The sequence below is a fragment of the Episyrphus balteatus genome, chromosome 1 (genome assembly GCF_945859705.1).
Source record: "Episyrphus balteatus chromosome 1, idEpiBalt1.1, whole genome shotgun sequence".
NCBI classification, from domain to species: Eukaryota; Metazoa; Arthropoda; class Insecta; order Diptera; family Syrphidae; genus Episyrphus; species Episyrphus balteatus.
Window position 1 is genome coordinate 123,808,470 of NC_079134.1, and position 20,584 is coordinate 123,829,053.

Below are 20,584 nucleotides of genomic sequence, written 5' to 3' on the forward strand. Positions count from 1 at the left end.
ATAATTTCCCATACAAATTTCAAATTTGAAATGAGATAATTATCATCTCATTTCGACGAAATTAAGGCTTGGCCACACCGGAGGGTACGCGGTAGAGGTACAGGTAACGGTACGGGTATTTGTATGGAAAAAATTCCAAACTGACACATCAACGTTCGGGTGTGGAATTTTTTTAATACAAATATCGTTGCCGCTACCCGCACCGCTACCGCGTACCCTCCGGTGTGGCCAAGCCTTTAAAGGCTTGGCCACACCGGAGGGTACGCGGTAGAGGTACAGGTAACGGTACGGGTATTTGTATGGAAAAAATTCCAAACTGACACATCAACGTTCGGGTGTGGAATTTTTTTAATACAAATATCGTTGCCGCTACCCTTACCGCTACCGCGTACCCTCCGGTGTGGCCAAGCCTTAAGGCTTGGCCCCACCGGAGGGTACGCGGTAGAGGTACAGGTAACGGTACGGGTATTTGTATGGAAAAAATTCCAAACTGACACATCAACGTTCGGGTGTGGAATTTTTTTAATACAAATATCGTTGCCGCTACCCTTACCGCTACCGCGTACCCTCCGGTGTGGCCAAGCCTTTAGGTAGGAAATTAAGTCAAATCGCCTGAACGCTCATAAAATTTCATTGTGAATAGGTCACAATAATGAATTCTTACAAAACGTCAAACTAAAAAAATAAAAAAAAAAAACCATAGCACAGCGGTAAAATTAAATTGTGTATATATGGTGTCGCGTCGGTAAACAAAAATTAAAAATAAACCTTATAATTCCGAAATAACTATGCCAGATCGTAGTGCCACCAAAGGAACCTCAAATTAATCAATATTCGGCAATTTTTTGAAGAAATTGAAGAAAACTGTGGTTTGGCAAATGATTCAACCTAATAGCCTGTTTTCACTAGAGCAAATGAGATGATTTCGATCAAATTTGCCAAATGAGGTTCGAAATGAGATAACTTCCCATACAAATTTCAAATTTGAAATGAGATAATTATCATCTCATTTCAACGAAATTATAGCCTGTTTTCACTAGAGCAAATGAGATGATTTCGATCAAATTTGCCAAATGAGGTTCGAAATGAGATGATTTCCCATACAAATTTCAAATTTGAAATGAGATAATTATCATCTCATTTCAACGAAATTAGCTAGGAAATTAAGTCAAATCGCCTGAACGCTCATAAAATTTCATTGTGAATAGGTCACAATTATGAATTTTTACCAAACGTCAATCTAAAAAAAATAAAAAAAAAACATAGCACATAGCGGTAAAATTAAATTGTGTATATTTTGTGTCGCGTCGGTAAATAAAAGTTCTTATAATTCCGAAATAACTATGCCATAGATCGTAGTGCCACCAAAGGAACCTCAAATTCCTCAATATTCGGCAATTTTTTGAAGAAATTGAAGAAAACTGTGGTTTGGCAAATGATTCAACCTAAGCAAAAATTGATGTAAGAATATAAATGCAAATTTTCTCTCTCAATATACCTAATATTTATCCTTTTTATATATTAATTTACAGGATGAAACAAGAAATGCTCAACTTTTGTTTGAAGGCTACGAATAACACTCTTTTCTATAACTCTCGGTATACGACTGGCTTCCTACTCCGATGACAAAACCATCCAGATCTGGCTGGCATACCTGCCTGGCAACGAAGGACGTCCATACACCTGACAACGAAACCGTGTGCACCATTTCTGGGGAACACACACGAGCGGTTTATGACATAAGTTGGTGCCATCAGACCGGGGAAGCAACGGCGTGTGGATGATTACATCTACATTTTCAAGGAAGACGAAGGTTCATCAAAGAACGACCAACATTTTTGCTGGTCACTGCTGTGAACAAAGCGTATCTGCAAGACGTCAACTGTGTGAAATGGAATCCTTCAGTAGCTGGCCAATTGCTGTCGTGTAGTGTCGATAGAAACATTAAGATTTGGAACTTAGTTGAATAGTTTTTTGTCCAAAAGAGAAAAAGTTAATTATACGTAAAAAAAAAATACGAAAAAATTGTTTTTGTTTTTATTCATTAAAAGAGGAGCATTCAAAGTTTAAAAGTGTTTTCTGGTCTTGCGGGAATCGAGCCCAATAACCAAGGAAAGTCTGTCCTGACTGGCATTGATGATCTTTGCCAAAGTTTTGGAGCAGCGGGACGGCATCATTTTGTTTTCTGGGCCCCTGTTCTGTAACTTTATCACTGGCGATAAACGTTTTTCAACGTCTCTAAAATCCACTTTCTTCAATAAATAAAGCAAAATTTATTTCAAATTCAGAATTTATGAATTAAGAAATTATGATCTGGAACAAAATTTCTTTTATTTTGATGAGGTTTAATGGATTTTAAGGTCATTAAAATATTTTATCGCCAGTGATAAAAGTTACAGAACATGGGCACTGGTTTGATGTTGGTTAATGCTGTCACGAGCTGAATAGTAAGACAAAGATTAGACTGAGTCTTACATATTTTCCATTCCAAACTCACCTTTGCAAGAGGATCTGCATCAACATGCTCCATAATCATGTCCGAGGTTGGGTAAACGGTATAATGCCACAATGATTTCTCTTTCCCTTCGACAGCAAGATTGTAAATGCTCAGAAAGTCAGAATAATGAAGAAGAAAAGGCTGGAAGTTTATATGCATATAAATGATAAACATATTTTATATAGTTATTAGAGAAAGTACAAACCTTTATCCAGATTCCAGAACCTCTTTGGATTATTCCATTTTATTAATTCTTTGATTAATTAAACATTTAAATGTGTCAATCGTCAACATATGCCTGACACGTCAAATTCAAATTTGAGTGTTGACACTTCTTGTCAGTCCAAATGAGATAATTTGTAGTGAAAACACTTTTTTGCTAATTTGCTAAATTACCTCATTTGGGGTGTAGTGAAAACAGGCTATTAGCTAGGAAATTAAGTCAAATCGCCTGAACGCACATAAAACTTCATTGTGAATAGGCCACAATTGTGGCATTTTACGAAACGTCAATCTAAAAAAAAATCATAGCGGTAAAATTAAATTTAAATTTGTGTATTTCGCGTCGGTAAATAATAAATAAATAAAAAAATATTATAAAGCATAATACTTTGATTTCCATAATTAGTTTCTACCTCTATTTCATTCTATGAAGCAATTAAATGTTAGAGGTAAGTTTTTGAATAATAGAAATTTGATGATTGAATAGAATTGACTTTGTTTTTTTTTTTAATAGATCTTTGTTAAAAAAGCTGGACGTGACCGAGCAATTAACTAGGAGTCGAGACTATCCAATATCATCCCAAGGATGTAAAACGTGTATATTTGTTTTTCGCGAAATTAAAACAGAAATATTTCATTACGAAAAACTGAAAAAAATTGTTTGCCGACAACAGTCCTCAGCTGCAAGTACTGCGCCACGACAAACCACTGAAAGTGATGAAGATTCAGTCCCATTTGTCATATGAACCGAGTATATTATTTCAAAAGCATTGAAGAACTTGGCGTGCAAAACAATGTACAAATCAACGAAGCTCCAAGCAGTTCAAGGGTTTTCTATGCGTGTTAGATCAATATATGAAACCAGGAGAAACCATTGCTCTGTTTGGATACTGACTACACTAAGAATCGTGTAAAAATAAAATAAAATCTTTTCTTTTAATTAATTTTTTATTAGTTTCAATCAATTTTATTTTGTCAAAAATTATACTACATTTCGTTGGGCCTCGATTATTTTAAAAAGATTATTTTGAGGACATGTCTTGCTGCTGCGTTCTCCCCTTGGTCATCGCCGTCGTCGAACGTCGCCTCATAAAAGTGATATACCTAGATCTGCTGTATGCTTTTCTTGTGTTTCTTTCGCTTCTTTGTGATTGTTTGTAGATTATCCTTGAGTTGGGTCAGTGCATGTTCGAATACAGCATTACCCACTTCTGTTTGCACTGTCGTCTGGTTGGTGAGCATGGCATATAGATTATATGTAGCTTCGTCTTCATTACCTGATGCGAGTTTCAACTTCAGGAATAGCGATGATGTGTGTCCCACTGACTACAATTAGTTTCTTCAGTGGTGGTTTTTGGGCTGGAGTCTATTTTTTAGTTTTCTTTTTTTATATTACTTCCAAGGAGTCGTATTTGTTTTTATTCTGAAAAACAATTTGTTTGTATTGCAATTATTTTTAATAGATAATTATTTAACTTACCATTTTTTGCTGGCATTTTGATTTCCGTTTTATTTTAATATTTTTTTTTTTCATATGAATGACAGGCCTGTCAACAAAACTCATACTTCAGTGTTGACACTTGTCAGTCCAAATGAGATGATTTGTAGTGAAAACACTTTTTTGGAAATTTGCTAAATTACCTCATTTGGGCTGTAGTGAAAACAGGCTATTAGCTAGGAAATTAAGTCAAATCGCCTGAACGCACATAAAACTTCATTGTGAATAGGCCACAATTGTGGCATTTTACGAAACGTCAATCTAAAAAAAAAAATCATAGCGGTAAAATTAAATTTAAATTTGTGTATTTCGCGTCGGTAAACAATAAATAAATAAAAAAATATTATAAAGCATAATACTTTGATTTCCATCATTAGTTTCTACCTCTATTTCATTCTATGAAGCAATTAAATGTTAGAGGTAAGTTTTTGAATAATAGAAATTTGATGATTGAATAGAATTGACTTTGTTTTTTTTTTTAATAGATCTTTGTTAAAAAAGCTGGACGTGACCGAGCAATTAACTAGGAGTCGAGACTATCCAATATCATCCCAAGGATGTAAAACGTGTATATTTGTTTTTCGCGAAATTAAAACAGAAATATTTCATTACGAAAAACTGAAAAAATTGTTTGCCGACAACAGTCCTCAGCTGCAAGTACTGCACCACGACAAACCACTGAAAGTGATGAAGATTCATTCCCATTTATCATATGTACCGAGTATATTATTTCAAAAGCATTGAAGCACTTGGCGTGCAAAACAATGTACAAATCAACGAAGCTCCAAGCAGTTCAAGGGTTTTCTATGCGTGTTAGATCAACATATGAAACCAGGAGAAACCATTGCTCTGTTTGGATACTGACTACACCAAGAATCGTGTAAAAATAAAATAAAATCTTTTCTTTTAATTAATTTTTTATTAGTTTCAATTTTATTTTGTCAAAAATTATACTACATTTCGTTGGGCCTCGATTATTTTAAAAAGATTATTTTGAGGACATGTCTTGCTGCTGCGTTCTTCCCTTGGTCATCGCCGTCGTCGAACGTCGCCTCATAAAAGTGATATACCTAGATCTGCTGTATGCTTTTCTTGTGTTTCTTTCGCTTCTTTGTGATTGTTTGTAGATTATCCTTGAGTTGGGTCAGTGAATGTTCGAATACAGCATTACCCACTTCTGTTTGTACTGTCGTCTGGTTGGTGAGCATGGCATAATAGATTATATGTAGCTTCGTCTTCATTACCTGATGCGAGTTTTAACTTCATGAATAGCGATGATGTGTGTCCCACTGACTACGATTAGTTTCTTCGGTGGTGGTTTTTGGGCTGGAGTCTTTTTTTTAGTTTTCTTTTTTTATTTTACTTCCAAGGAGTCGTATTTGTTTTTATTCTGAAAAACAATTTGTTTGTATTGCAATTATTTTTAATAGATCATTATTTAACTTACAATTTTTATGCTGGCATTTTGATTTCCGTTTTATTTAAATATTTTTTTTTTTCATATGAATGACAGGCCTGTCAACAAAACTCATACTTCAGTGTTGACACTTGTCAGTCCAAATGAGATAATTTGTAGTGAAAACACTTTTTTGGAAATTTGCTAAATTACCTCATTTGGGCTGTAGTGAAAACAGGCTATAAGCAAAAATTGATGTAAGAATATAAATGCAAATTTTCTCTCTCAATATACCTAATATTTATCCTTTTTATATATTAATTTACAGGATGAAACAAGAAATGCTCAACTTTTGTTTGAAGGCTACGAATAACACTCTTTTCTATATCTCTCGGTATACGACTGACTTCCTACTCCGATGACAAAACCATCCAGATCTGGCTGGCATACCTGCCTGCCAACGAAGGACGTCCATACACCTGACAACGAAACCGTGTTCACCATTTCTGGGGAACACACACGAGCAGTTTATGACATAAGTTGGTGCCTGTAATGTTTAATGTATTTGGCATTACTTTACATTATACCAATTGAGCAAAGACTAAACATTCTGATTGGTATACATCTTTGGTATACCAAGGGGAGTTGAATTAAATATTTATTACTGAACAGACGTGTTTTATTTGAGCGGCAATTTCGGCATCCTCTTTAACTAACAAAAGTAATCAACAACAACGCTACATTTGGCGACGAGTATAAAAGGTACAATTTATAAGAAATAAATTGAGTTTTATCAAAGTGAAAAACAAACAAACAAAAAAAACATGGAGGGTGGAAGAATTCCATTTTTCAACCTGAACGACGATCCAACCAACGCTGGTGATCGTTGGAAGAAATGGATTGCTCGCTTTGAAAATTTTTTAATAGCGAGCGATATCAACAATGTCGAAAGACAGAAGGCATTATTGTTACATTATGCCGGTGAAGACGTTTTTGAGATCTTTCACAATTTGCCAAAGCTGACTACAACAACAAAGGAACGCGTCGACGAAAAAGGCGCGAGAACAAGAGTCGAGATGGACTGCTTCGAAATAGCGAAACAAAAGCTATCGAATTATTTCTCGCCCAAAACAAACATCGAATTCGAAATATTTTCCTTTCGGCAGGCAAAACAGATTCCCAATGAAACAGTTGGACAGTTCTATGCACGGCTTTTGAAATTGAGTTCCAATTGCGAATTTTCAGACAGAGACAAAGAAATCAAGTCTCAAATCATATGCACAACAACATCGCATAGATTGAGAGATTTTGCCTTCCAAACAAAGCCAACACTTCAAAAGTTGTTAGAAGAAGCAAAAACGATTGAGATGTCTGAGGAACACGCAATCAAAATAGAAGCGCAACAGCAACATACAACAGAACAATGCAATCATGTTGCGAGAGCGAAACAACACTATAATACAAAGCGCACCAACACCAACACAAACCCAAACAAAAAAAGCGCGCAAACACAAAAACACTCCAACAACAATCCAAACTGTAAGAACTGTGGAAACAATTGGCATTCTGGTGGGCTTCAACAATGTCCAGCAAGAAATATTCTCTGCAATTTTTGCAAGAAGAAAGGACACTTTGCTAAAGTGTGTATGAAACCGAAGTCCTCCAACAATTTCAAAATAAACAATTTACAACAAACAGAAAATGATGAAACACAAGACTCCGTATTTACAATAAATGATGCTACTAACAACAATTTGCCAACTATAACAGTTTCCATCAACAAAACACCAACGAACTTCACAATTGACACAGGGTCAACCGCAACAATCATAAGCAACAGTACTTTCAACAAACTAACGAACAGACCAACATTAACAAAACACACAGGAAAAATAATTCCATATAATTCCACAACTTCATTGCCGATAATTGGAAAATTCACAGCCAGTCTTACTTTTAAACAACATTCCATAGCCGAGACAATCTACGTAATAGATAGCCAAGCAATATCCATTCTCAGTTACAACGCATCAAAACAACTCAACATAATCCACATAGTCCAACAATTATCAAACAACATCAGTCTCGACATCAAACAGAAGTACCCTGAAGTCTTCAGAGGAATCGGGAAACACAACAAACACAAAGTACATCTTTTCATCGACAAAGAAGTACCACCAGTCGCACAACGTTTCCGTCGAATTCCATTCCATTTAAGATCATCAGTTGAAGACGAAATCAACCGCCTACTCAAAGCAGACATCATTGAAAAAGCAACAGGTCCAACACCGTGGGTATCACCAGTGGTGATTGTACCAAAACCCCACAACCCAACAGCTATTCGGATGTGCATTGATATGCGAGCAGCCAACAAAGCCATTCAACGTGTCAGAAAAATAACACCAACTCTGCAAGACATAATAACATCTTTAAATGGCACAACAGTCTACAGCAAAATCGACCTCAACGAAGGCTATCATCAAATCGAATTGGATGAAGAATCGCGTTTCATCACGACTTTCAGCACACACTGTGGAGTCTACAGGTACAAAAGACTCAACTTCGGTGTCAACACAGCAGCCGAAGAGTTCCAAGACATCATCCGACAGACGCTCAACAACATCAAAAACGTCCTGAATGTGAGTGATGACATATTCATTTTTGGGAAAACGCAAACTGAACATGATCAAGCACTTGAAGAGGTATTACAACGACTTCGTGCAAACAACCTAACAGTCAACGAGAAAAAGTGTGTATTCAGCCAACCCCAGCTGAAGTTTTTCGGTTTTGTTTTCTCAAAGGACGGCATCCAACCAGACCCCGAGAAAGTAGCAGTTTTTGAACAACTCAAAACACCCAACAACGTCTCAGAAGTCCGCAGCATCCTTGGTATGTTAAATTTTGCTTTACCTTTTCTTCCAGAACTAGCAACACACACCCAACCATTGCGAGAACTCATTCAAAAAAACACCGAGTTCGTTTGGAAGAAGAAGCACGAGGAAGCATTAATTTTCCTAAAGAAGCTAATGGGAGATGCATCAAAACTTGCCTACTATGACATGAACAAGCCAACACATCTACATGTCGATGCCGGTCCTGAAGGTCTTTCTGGTATCTTGTCGCAACACCACAACAAAAGATATGAGATCGTGGCATATGCAAGCCATGCACTTACTGCGGTCGAGAAAAGATACAGCCAAATAGAGAAAGAAATGTTAGCAGCAACATGGGCAATGGAACATTTCAAGATCTATTTGTATGGGACTAAGTTCACGCTCCATACAGATCACATGCCGTTAATAAGTATTTTTAAGAATCCTTTGTCCAAGCCAACAAGCAGAATTGAGCGACTATTGCTCAAGACACAAGAGTTTAGTTTCAACATTCAACATCAACAAGGTAATTCAAATCCTGCAGACTATTTCTCCCGACATCCAAACAACAACAGCAACAACAGTTACAACAAAAACAACATAATAGAACAGTACGTAAACTTCATCATCAATAATTCACTACCGAAAGCGATCTCCCTGCAAACAATACAAGAAGAAACACAACAAGATCCAATTCTACAACTTCTCATCAAAGCAATTACATCCAACAGCAACACCCAATGGAACAGCAACCAAATATCCAGGTATAAAGGTGTACGGCAAGAACTATCCATAGCAGAAGGATGTGTACTTAAAGGTTCACAAATACTTTTGCCCCACAAGCTAGTTCAACGTGCCATCGCTTTAGCACATAAATCCCACATGGGAATAGTTAAAACAAAACAATTGCTCAGAACCAAAATTTGGTTTCCTGATCTCGACAAGAAAGTAGAAGAAACCGTGTCACAGTGTCACATTTGCCAAGTGGTTAATAATCAAAACCATCGTGAACCACTTTCAATTGTCGAACTAGCGTCAACACCATTTGAGAAAGTGTCGATGGATTTTGCTGGTCCGCTTCCGAACGGGAAGTACTTACTCATTTTGGTCGATGAGTATTCGAAGTATCCATTCGTCGAACAGATACACTCAACAAAATTCATTGATGTGAAGAAAGTATTAACGAAAATATTTTCTGCATTCGGTACTCCATTGAATTTGAAATCCGACAATGGACCACCATTCAGCAGCCACGAGTTTAAAGAATTCATGGATTCCCAGAACATTAAACATCACAAAACAACCCCGTATTGGCCAGAAGCAAATGGAGCAGCGGAACGCATGGTGAAGACAATCAAAAAGTCTCTCATTTCATCCGAGCTAGAACACCATAATTGTTTATCACAACTGGACATGTTTTTGATGGACTATCGCTCAACTCCGCAAGCAACAACTGAAGTATCTCCGTTCGAATTGATGTTCAACAGGAAGATGAATAACTTTCTGCCAACACTGAAAGAGAAGACAACAAAACTGGTCAACAAAGAACAAAACAACAAACTCAAAAATAAACAATACGCAGATAAACGAAGACACACCAAACGAGCAGCATTCAAAGTCGGCGACCAGGTAATTTGCAAGCAAAGAAAAATTAATAAACTTACTCCACCGTATGATCCTGAGCCGATGAAAATAACCAAAATCATTGGTTCGCAAATTTGGGCCAGAAGAGAAGGAGAGACCAATACAATTGTAAGAAACTCTTCGTTCTTCAAGAATTTCGTCAAGCCCAACATCCAACAAATAACAACAAGAAGACCTGCACGCAAAAATTACATCAACTATAAAGAGCAAAATCAAATTGATTCAAATTCAAATGAAAATTCTGAAAATTATCAACAGTTTCCAACACCAGCTGATTTTGACATTGCTATAGATGAAAACAACAGAGATGTAACTGAGGAAGTTGAAGTTTTCACCACTCCACCAAATTCACCACAATTAAGATACGAACACAAGCGCAGTACTAGATCGAAGAGACCACTGCGTTTTGATGACTACATATTAGAATAATTTTTAAGAAAACAAATTCATGTTAACATTCATTTTATTTTTAAGAAAACAAATTCATGTTAACATTCATTTTATTTTCAATATTAAGCAAGAGAGAAATGTAATGTTTAATGTATTTGGCATTACTTTACATTATACCAATTGAGCAAAGACTAAACATTCTGATTGGTATACATCTTTGGTATACCAAGGGGAGTTGAATTAAATATTTATTACTGAACAGACGTGTTTTATTTGAGCGGCAATTTCGGCATCCTCTTTAACTAACAAAAGTAATCAACAACAACGCTACAGTGCCATCAGACCGGGGAAGCAACGGCGTGTGGATGATTACATCTACATTTTCAAGGAAGACGAAGGTTCATCAAAGAACGACCAACATTTTTGCTGGTCACTGCTGTGAACAAAGCGAACACCTTTGCAAGAGGATCTGCAGCAACCTGCTCCATAATCATGTCCGAGGTTGGGTAAACGGTATAATGCCACAATTACCAAATGTTGGGTAGGTAATGATTTCTCAGAAAGTCAGAATAATGAAGAAGAAAAGGCTGGAAGTTTATATGCATATAAATGATAAACATATTTTATATAGTTATTAGAGAAAGTACAAACCTTTATCCAGAAATTCTTTGGATTATTCCATTTTATTAATTCTTTGAATAATTAAACATTTAAATGTGTCAATCGTCAACATATGCCTGACACGTCAAATTCAAATTTTAGTGTTGACACTTCTTGTCAGTCCAAATGAGATAATTTGTAGTGAAAACACTTTTTTGCTAATTTGCTAAATTACCTCATTTGGGGTGTAGTGAAAACAGGCTATTAGGCTTATGGTATCCATTTTAGCTCGGCTAAAAATTTTCGATAATTTGTATGGGAGCTAAAATTTAGCGTGAGTCGCATACCAGGCCTAAGCCTAGTACGCAGCTGAAACGAAACGAAAAATTTTTGAAATCTCTAAAGTCAACAGCGAACATGTTAACGAAAGAATAGCATGGGGTATTAGCCCTGTTCCATTGGAGGTGGTAGTTTACTCGTGAGTAGAAATCTAGTACAACAACTACACATTCCTATCTCCTCGAGTAGAAGATCATGTGTTAATTCTAGTACTAGATCTGCTCATGAGTAAACTACCACCTCCAATGGAACGGGGCTATTATAGCAAAGAAAAAATAATAGAAGTACATATAAAAAATTCAAGAAAAAACCTCAGAAAATAAGTTTTAAAGCAAAAACAAAACAAATTAAATTTCGTTCAAGATTTCGTTAACGAAATTTTGTTTGGAAAATTTCGTTTCGCTTCATCTGCGTACTAGGCTTAAGCCTGGTACGCTGCTCGCGCTAAAATTTAGCTGAGATAAAATTCCCATACAAGTTATCGATAACTTGTATGGGATCCATTTTATCTCGGCTAAAAATTTTCGATAATTTGTATGGGAGCTAAAATTTAGCGCGAGCAGCGTACCAGGCTTTAGAAAAAAAAAACACCTTTGGTTGTGGATGAGAATAGACAAAGAAGTTTTTTTCGTGTAGAGATGTACGGTGAACTGAAAATCAGTTAAGTGTGACCCATGCCTTAAGAATAAAAATCCGAACGCACTCATCTAGTAAAATGATTTTCTTGCAGCTTTGAATGCACTCAAATATTCTACTACATTTCCAAACCAGCTGATCATTTGACATTTAACACACAAAAACAAAAGCTGTCAGAAAATGCGTCATCTTTTTCTTTAAAAAATAAAATAAAGAAAATTAAATAATTTGTTTCACAAAAAAATACATCGTTTAAATTGTATTTGCCTAAAAATGCAAGAAAATCCCGAACTCTATGAAGAAGTTAAAATATTCCGCAATGCACGTGAACGTGAGAAATATGATAACATGGCTGATCTCTATGCCATCATAAATACTTTACAAAATCTAGAAAAAGCTTACATCCGAGACTGTATCACACCCCAAGAATACACAGCTGCGTGTTCCAAGTTCTTGGTGCAATACAAAGTTGCATTTAAACAAGTTCAAGGAGATGATTTCCCTACAGTCGATACATTTGTTAAAAAATTCAGACTTGATTGTCCGGCTGCTTTAGAACGCATCAAAGAAGATCGTCCAATAACAATCAAAGATGACAAAGGCAATACCAGCAAGTGTATTGCCGATATTGTATCACTGTTTATTACCATCATGGATAAACTTCGATTGAAGATCAAAACAATGGATGAATTGCATTTCGAATTGAAGGATTTGGTTGATACCATGAATCGCTTGTCTATTATTCCAGCCGATTTAGAGGCAAAAGCTAAGGTCGAAGGATGGCTAGCCACCTTAAATGAAATGCAGGCATCTGACGAACTTACCGATGGACAAGTTCGACAGTTTCTCTTTGATTTGGAATCTGCATACACAGATTTCACTAAACTTTTACATAATCAATAAGCACTTTTTTCGTAGCGATGTTTTAATATAATAATTATAAATATATTTACAATAAAGATTTCATTTTTAAATTTGCGTCAATTTCGTTAAATTTGTATTTTATTTGTTTAAGGCATAATACCTAGCTGTTTTTTTTTTTTTTAACGGAACTATACGTAGTAGAATTTCCCAAATATCAGGGTTAAGCAAATATGATATGCACGCACCGAGATAAACGAAATAAGAAACTAATATAGATAGTTTGTACAAATTATATCCCCAACTGGATTTAGCATCTATTCTTATACATAGAGACTGGCTTGGTCCCATGTTACTTAAATATCCAGGTCCTTGGCAAAAGGCCTGTATCTTTGCACATCTATAGTGACGAGAAAAATTGGCCAAAGGTTTTGCCTCAAAAAAATTGAAATTTCTCAATGGCAATTGCTTTGATCAATAAATAGCAAAAATGATGCTGTTCCACAAATTGAAACATCTGAAACTGAAATACAAAAACAAATTCAAATCAAATATTATTTTTTAGTGGGTCCCTGGCCTCTATAGCAGATTGTGGTGTAGCTTCGTTTTTTTCTTAAGTAATATAATATACATATATAATAAATGTAATATTTTTATTTAATAAAAATTTCGAATGGTCTTTTTATAAAAGAATCTGCCGCCAACTTTCAATCTAGTAATTAAAGCACGCATTTGCCCAAGTGTATCTCCTGCCTATGAATTGCCTTATAGATAGGTATTTGACGGGTAAAACGTACAATATTTTGGCCTTCACGTTGGTAATGTACCAGTTTTCTTATCTTAAAGGAAAGTATACGTCCAATCATCCCTCTAGTTTTATTTCTTTTTCTTCTCTAAAAATATTTCTAGGAACATATAAGGCCAGAGAATTTAGACACAAAAGGGGCCTGACCCGGACAAAATTATACACAGCATTTTTATATGTAGAAATTGGGGTTTGGCCACCATCGTCATAAAAACGATCAATAATGCTGTTTTAGGTTGAGCTTTGTAAATGTATATCTTTTAAACTAATTCTTCTTGAAAGATCAATAAAAAACCAAAAGAAGCTTATTTGTATCTTGAGTGAACCGATATATTTTGGGTTAAAAGGTGTTTTTTTTTTTTTTTTTAAAGAAGCAAGAACGTTGGGCAGCAAGTACCGAAACACCCTGTTAAAATAAGGGTTAAATTAAAAAAAAAATGGCTAAAATATTTCTATGGTCATATCCTTGTCATCAAGAATGAAGGGTGCTTTCATAATTGCATGGTTGCTTTGTTTACATGCGGTCATTTGCGATCAGACTAATGTCAGAAAAACTATTTGCGCATATATTTTACTTTGAATTTATGAACACTTTTTCTGATTTGCGTCATTTGTCAAAAGTTTGAAGTTTTAATTCAGCCTCTTCTCCAAAATAAACCAATTCCATCCTTTAAGAAAAAAAACGTTTTTTTTACATTTCTTTTTACAAATTTATTATATCCAAGAAATTCGCGGCTATTTTTGTTATTTTTACTTGAATTTTGAATTTCCAATCAAAATTTTGACAGAATTGAGAAATAAAGGAAAGCTTTATCATTTTTTACGTCATGTTCCTTCTTTCTTCAAGTTAAAATTCATTGCGCATGCGAATTTTTTCATTTGCACATTTGCGCTGCAAATATTTGCGTTTTACATTTATGAACACCTGACATTTTTCATTTGCATTAATGAAAGCTTTGCATTCGTCAGATTTGCGCAACCATGCATTTATGAAAGCACCCGAAACAAAACTATAAGAATATCATGGGCAAAAAGGGTGTTTTTTTTTTATTAAACTGAATTTATATTGGATGTTAATGGTCATATCTGTTAGTATCCTGGGAACCAATTATTTTTAGAAAACTCTCAACACTAATAGCTACATAAATGTATCTTCCTTCAAATCCAATCAAAAATTCAGTTTAATAGAAAAAAAGACACCCTTTTACTCATTTTGAAATCTTCCATGACTTAACAGTTTTTTTTGGTACTTCTTGTACAACGTTATTTCTCTTTAAAAAAAAAAACACCCTATTTCGATGCACTCTTTTGGTTCTTAGAAAACTTTCAACCAATCCTATCTTCTGTTTGGCTTATATATTAATGTTTGACCACATTACATTCTATTTTTTCATTTATTCCACAACGTTCCTCTTCTTGTTGCCAGATCAAACATAATACGAAAACGAAAGCTTCATCTAATTCGTTACATTTGTTTTCATAACACTATGAATAACATTTCACATTCGCTTTCGCAGCATCATTGGTCATTGCTTGTATCGTAGTTGTACGTAATATTTGTCTCCGTATCATAGACAAAATATTGTGATGCAAAGGCAATTATGCGTTTATGACCTCAACCTACGCTCCCTAGTTGCACTTCTTGATAAATTCAATATAAAACCATTTTTTATAAAAAAAAAGCTTGTAGACAGGGTAAATAGAAAACCCACGTAGTCGGACGGGACTCTAGTTGTACCTTCTCTATGCTTTCAAGGAAACTTTGCAGATTTGCAGAAACATTCAGATTTGCAGACGATTGACTTCACTTCTCGTATCAAAAAAACTCAGCAGGCAGGTGCCTGGACAGCCCCATATAACAACGTATAATTTCTAACTTACGTTTTACGGATCCATGGGTTGTTACTGCACGGCTTTTGATGGCGAATTTGTATATTTCTATTAAAAAGAGTGATTCGCTTTCGTTCTAATCCAAATGTTATGTATTTCTAAAAGCAATTGTTTTTTTAAGTGCAACTCTCCAACTAAACCGGGTAAAATAAAGCCCTTCAGCGCGAATAAAAACTTCCTGAAAAATTGTACTTAAAAAAAAAAAAAACAAACGATCTTTATAAAATTAATTAAAAAAACAAAACCTTATTTCGTTTTATGCCATTAATCGTTTTTATTTTTTGTTTCTGCATCCATCATAAATATACTCTTCGTATTTTTTTTTTGTTTGTTCTTTTTTTTAACTCTTCTTCTGGTTGTGTTGTGTAATGTCTTTGAAAATTAGCTCTCTCTTATTACTGTTTTTTTTTTTATTTGGGGTCTCTTCTCTATTTAATTCACATATTTAAATTAATTCGAATAAACATAAAAAAAAATATATTTAAAGTAAAATTGTATGCATTTAAAAAGTACAAACTACACTCGCCCTCTTAACATTTCTTCAAAATTTTAAATCAAATTACGGTTTTCTCTATATAAACATTTTATTTTAGACTAAGCAACTCTCATTCTACGAAGAGTTGTTATTTTTCTGATTATACATTAAATTTTTTTTCTGTTTATAAAATTTCTTTGTTTTTTTTTTTTTTTTTTTATGTAAAAAAAATGAATTGTTTATGATAAAGCTAAAATATTTTTATATATATATTTCTTTTTTCAAAATACATTTAAAGTTGTGAATATATAAAAAAAGAAATTAGTGTTTTTATCTATTTATTTTTTTTGTTTAAATTAAATACATAAATATATATTTATTTTTTTTTTGTTTCTGTTATAATAAAAAGGTTCTTCTATCATAAATAATTTTATATATATATATATTTTTTTGTTTAGTATTTAGTTACGAAAATTTAAAAAAACACAAAAATGAGATACTATGAAACGAAAAATAAAAGAAGTTCTTTTATAAATATTATATTTTTTTTCTGTTTCTTAAAAATGAGCCTATAATCTTGTACAAAAAATTGAATAAGCAATTCAAGAAGACATCTATTCAACATGGATATTTGTGTGTATGGGTGTGTTAGAAGAGAGTTGTGTGTGTGAGGGGTTATTTAATTTAGTGTGATCTCTTTTGCAACATTTAAAAATTCACGCACATTTAGGTTTATCTATTTATTTTCTATTTTTGGATAAAGGAAATAGATATATGTACATACATAATGTCTATATCTATTTTTGTTTTAATTTTTTATTTTTCACACAAATTAGCTCTGAATTGGTTTATATTACTGATTTTATTATCTACTAGAAAACAGTATTTAAAATTAAAGCAAATATATTATATGTATATTATACATAGAAGGTAACAAAAAAGAAATATAAAATTATTAACTGTCCATCTCTATTGCAGCGAATTATAATTATTATTAAAAAAAAAAAGAATTAAAATAGGAATAAGGTGCTGTTGTTAGTTTGAAACTCACTTTGTAGGGAAATAGTTTAACATTTCTATTTTTAAATCAAATTTTTAAATGTAATTTTACAAAACAAAGGGATTTCTTAGAGAACCGTTTTATTTTAATTACATAAATTTGAAATAAAAATAAAAAAAAAATATTTCTTGTACAAGTAAAAATGATACAACAACTTTGTTTCTTTTAAGCGTAGTTTATTTCAGTTTGTTACAGTTTAAAATTTCGAGTTAAAAGCTGTAATAAACTAAAACATTTCAGAGTGAGGTTAATCACACAGGCATAAGTAATTTTTTTATTCTTCACATTAAGAAAACTAGTGTAGGTGTTTTTATTTTTATCGTATTCAGTCAGACGCCAATTTGTTTTATTTATTTGACATGCCCGGAATTCATCAAAAAATACTTCAAAACTGGGCTGGGAGGAATAACAAAAGAGACAAAAGTATGAATGCGATTGTTTTCATTTGTTTGTAAATGAGTGCCTTTTCTACTATACGGGTCATCGTAAATGAAAATTTGTCTCCTTTAAATCATGGGAGCGTAAATGAATTTCCCTCGCAATTTATTTGTATTGGGAACATCGTCCAAGAAACTAATTCCAAGAGATTCACATATACAATCGCATTATAAAGTCCGACAGAAAACAAATTTACAATAAATTCATCTCGAGGATCCGATTACGATTAAGCGTTTAAACATTATTCTATTAGCTAATATAATGTCAATCGAGAATTAATGGGGGTTACATTGAATTAAAATAATTCTTCAAATGTCCTCTCACGATAACAGAACAGAAGGAATAAAATATTCCCAGGGAAACAATCTCTATGATAATTCCTAATAGGATCTATAATTATTTTTAGTCACGTCATCACTCCATACCCGCTTTCCCCATATTGCGTCGGCAATATCGATATTTGTAACGTTTTATAATCGTGCAAAGCAAATTTCCCATTCAAATGGCAGAACAAATTATCTTTTACATAGGTTTGCCAAGCTATGACTGTTAAATACTTTTTGTAGTGATGAAACAGATTTTTGTAGCCACAATTTGTCCAATCTTATCCAGAAACCATCACAGTAATGAAAACAAGTTTTAATTTAAAAACCAAACAATTCCTCCTTTACTTCGTATCGTTAATAAATTTTCAAAAAAATCTCGGGCACAGATTCAAATTTATAGCAATAATTATATGTGCGTCGTTAAGATAACCGATGTGAAGAGTACAAATATCGACTTCTAATCCTAACCATAATCTTTCGCAATACGAAAACCGAAATGAAAACTACTGTTTATAAACTTTTCGATCTAGTTTCGTGTAATCGATTGAAGAAAAATTCATTCGATGACGAGGGGCTCTGTGTCAGTGATGTTGGCGAAAATAAAAATACAAAAAAGAAAAAAAAAACAATTGATTTTCTTATATAAATGCACACACAACTCCGAATTTGACAGAAAAAATAAACTCAAATTACTCACGAGTGCTAACTACGAACGATACAAAACAAATTAATGCCATTTTAAAAAACATTTACTTAAACGTATGTATAGATGATGCATCATGTCCAATTGACATTAACTTTTTTTTTGTTTTTTGTTAAATTACATTTTATAATTGTTTGTTGTTGGTTGTTGCAAATGTTATCACTCCTTGCATTAAGTGTATAGAAGAGTTTGAATTATTTGTTTTTGTTTTTTTTTTCTGTAATAGATACATATTGTTAAATATAATAATTATATATTCCATATATACTAGCATTAAAAGACGTGGTACTAATTTAATTAATAATTATTATTATATTTATGTATTATTTTATAATTATTTATATATATATATTAAAAAGTTAAACATTTAAAAGAAACAATATCCAGTTTTTTAATTTTGCTGTGTATATGTGTGTGTGTGAATGTGAGGGTTTTATCTGGGTTATTTTCTATATATATATATGTATATATAGAGAATTATTTATATGTATATATATATATTTATAATGTAGAGATTTATCGAATAAAATTTTTCCATTTCTTTTTTGTTTTGTTTTTAATCATTTATATCAAGAGCGCACATCGATAAATTGATGTACAAAAAGAGAACGTTTTTTTTTTTTTTTGTTTAATTTTTCTTTTCTAAAAATTATAACTTTGCTGTAATTTATAGAGTACAGCAATACTATAACTAAAAAATTCTGTCTGTTTCAATTTTTGTTTTGTTTAAAAAGTAGATTTTTTATATTTTTTTGTTTCATTTGTATTTTTGTTGTTTTTTTTTTAATATAGTAAGATAAATTATAATCAGATTTGTAATGTACTATGCAAACTTTTTTGTTTTGTTGTTGATTTTAATATCCTGGACTTAAAAAAAAGCAATGTTATGGATGTTGGAAACATTTTATCGGCTCTGAGTTTTTTTCTTTCTTTTGTTTATGTGGTAAGTATCGCCTATGTGGAGAACGAGGCAAAAGTTTAGCGTTGATGGATATAATTTTAGTTTTGTCCGGCCCAGTAGGATGGCGAATAGCCTTGTTTGGTAGCCGATTTTGTTGGGTTGCTCGACTGTTGACGTTGTCCAGTACTGTTTGAATCCTGTTGAATAGATTAATTGTCAAATGTAAGTATAAGTGTGTCAAATATATTATTTGGTACATACAGTTTTTTTTTTTTATTATTTTAGTTGTGTGATGAATAAAACTTAATGATAATATTATAATTCAAGCGCTTGAAGGATGAAGGTGCCAAGTAACATTTGTTTAGAATTTAAAATTTTTCCAATAATGTATGTTTCAACTTAAATTTTCAATTTTCTTTTTGAGCTAAAATAAAGTTCAGGGTTGCATACATTTTGTTAGAATAAAAAAAAAAAAACAACACTGATTGGCTATTTAAACACATTTTTGAAAATGTGACTTAGCATTTTCATCTTAACATTTCATTTTCAGTATTTTTTTAAGGTCTACGAGTTAATAATGAACAAGATTTATTTAGAGAAATTAGCAATGAAAATATTAAAGAAATGTGTTGATTAACCAAATTCATTGGACTATGAATTTTAAATTTCAAGGGCTTCAGTTAAAAAAAATGATTTAGGTTTTAATTTTCGACACAAATCACCAAATGTATGAATTAATGAAATTGCGTTTCACAGGTTCACTATTCATTGCATATCATAAAACTACTGTGAAACAAATACCACCATATGTTTCACAATTTGCTTTTGTTATATAAAAAACGGTGAATTGTATTGTGTTGTACCTAACCTACCTATTGCACTGGAATAAAATTATTTAGATTAAACTTATTTTAAAACATTCGATGCAGGCCTTAAGTAAAAGCATACAAATGTTTCATTTTGAAAGGTTTTGCAGATTGTCAGAAAATTAAATCGGCTGTTCATTCAAGGCCAGCTGTATATTCCCTGT

General features: G+C 33.0%; 3 protein-coding genes across 16 annotated transcripts in view; 2 read left to right on the forward strand and 1 right to left on the reverse strand.

Annotated features, from left to right (window-relative positions):
- Positions 1–6,437: 6,437 nt before the first annotated feature.
- On the forward strand, positions 6,438–10,559 carry LOC129910609 (uncharacterized protein K02A2.6-like). The gene has a single exon (XM_055988047.1). It carries the CDS (start codon positions 6,438–6,440, stop codon positions 10,557–10,559), a length of 4,122 nt encoding a protein of 1,373 aa, XP_055844022.1.
- Positions 10,560–12,237: 1,678 nt separating this feature from the next.
- LOC129907463 (vacuolar protein sorting-associated protein 28 homolog) lies at positions 12,238–13,089 on the forward strand. The gene has a single exon (XM_055983701.1). It carries the CDS (start codon positions 12,369–12,371, stop codon positions 12,996–12,998), a length of 630 nt encoding a protein of 209 aa, XP_055839676.1. The 5' UTR covers positions 12,238–12,368; the 3' UTR covers positions 12,999–13,089.
- Positions 13,090–16,052: 2,963 nt separating this feature from the next.
- The window catches only part of LOC129907464 (protein lingerer), a 30,391-nt gene continuing 25,859 nt past the window's right edge, over positions 16,053–20,584 (reverse strand). For all 14 annotated transcript variants that reach the window (XM_055983706.1, XM_055983717.1, XM_055983716.1 and 11 more), the window contains one exon: positions 16,053–19,751. In XM_055983706.1, coding sequence (XP_055839681.1) covers positions 19,653–19,751 — 99 coding nt within the window. In that variant the 3' untranslated portion in view covers positions 16,053–19,652. The remainder of the gene's footprint in view (positions 19,752–20,584) is intronic.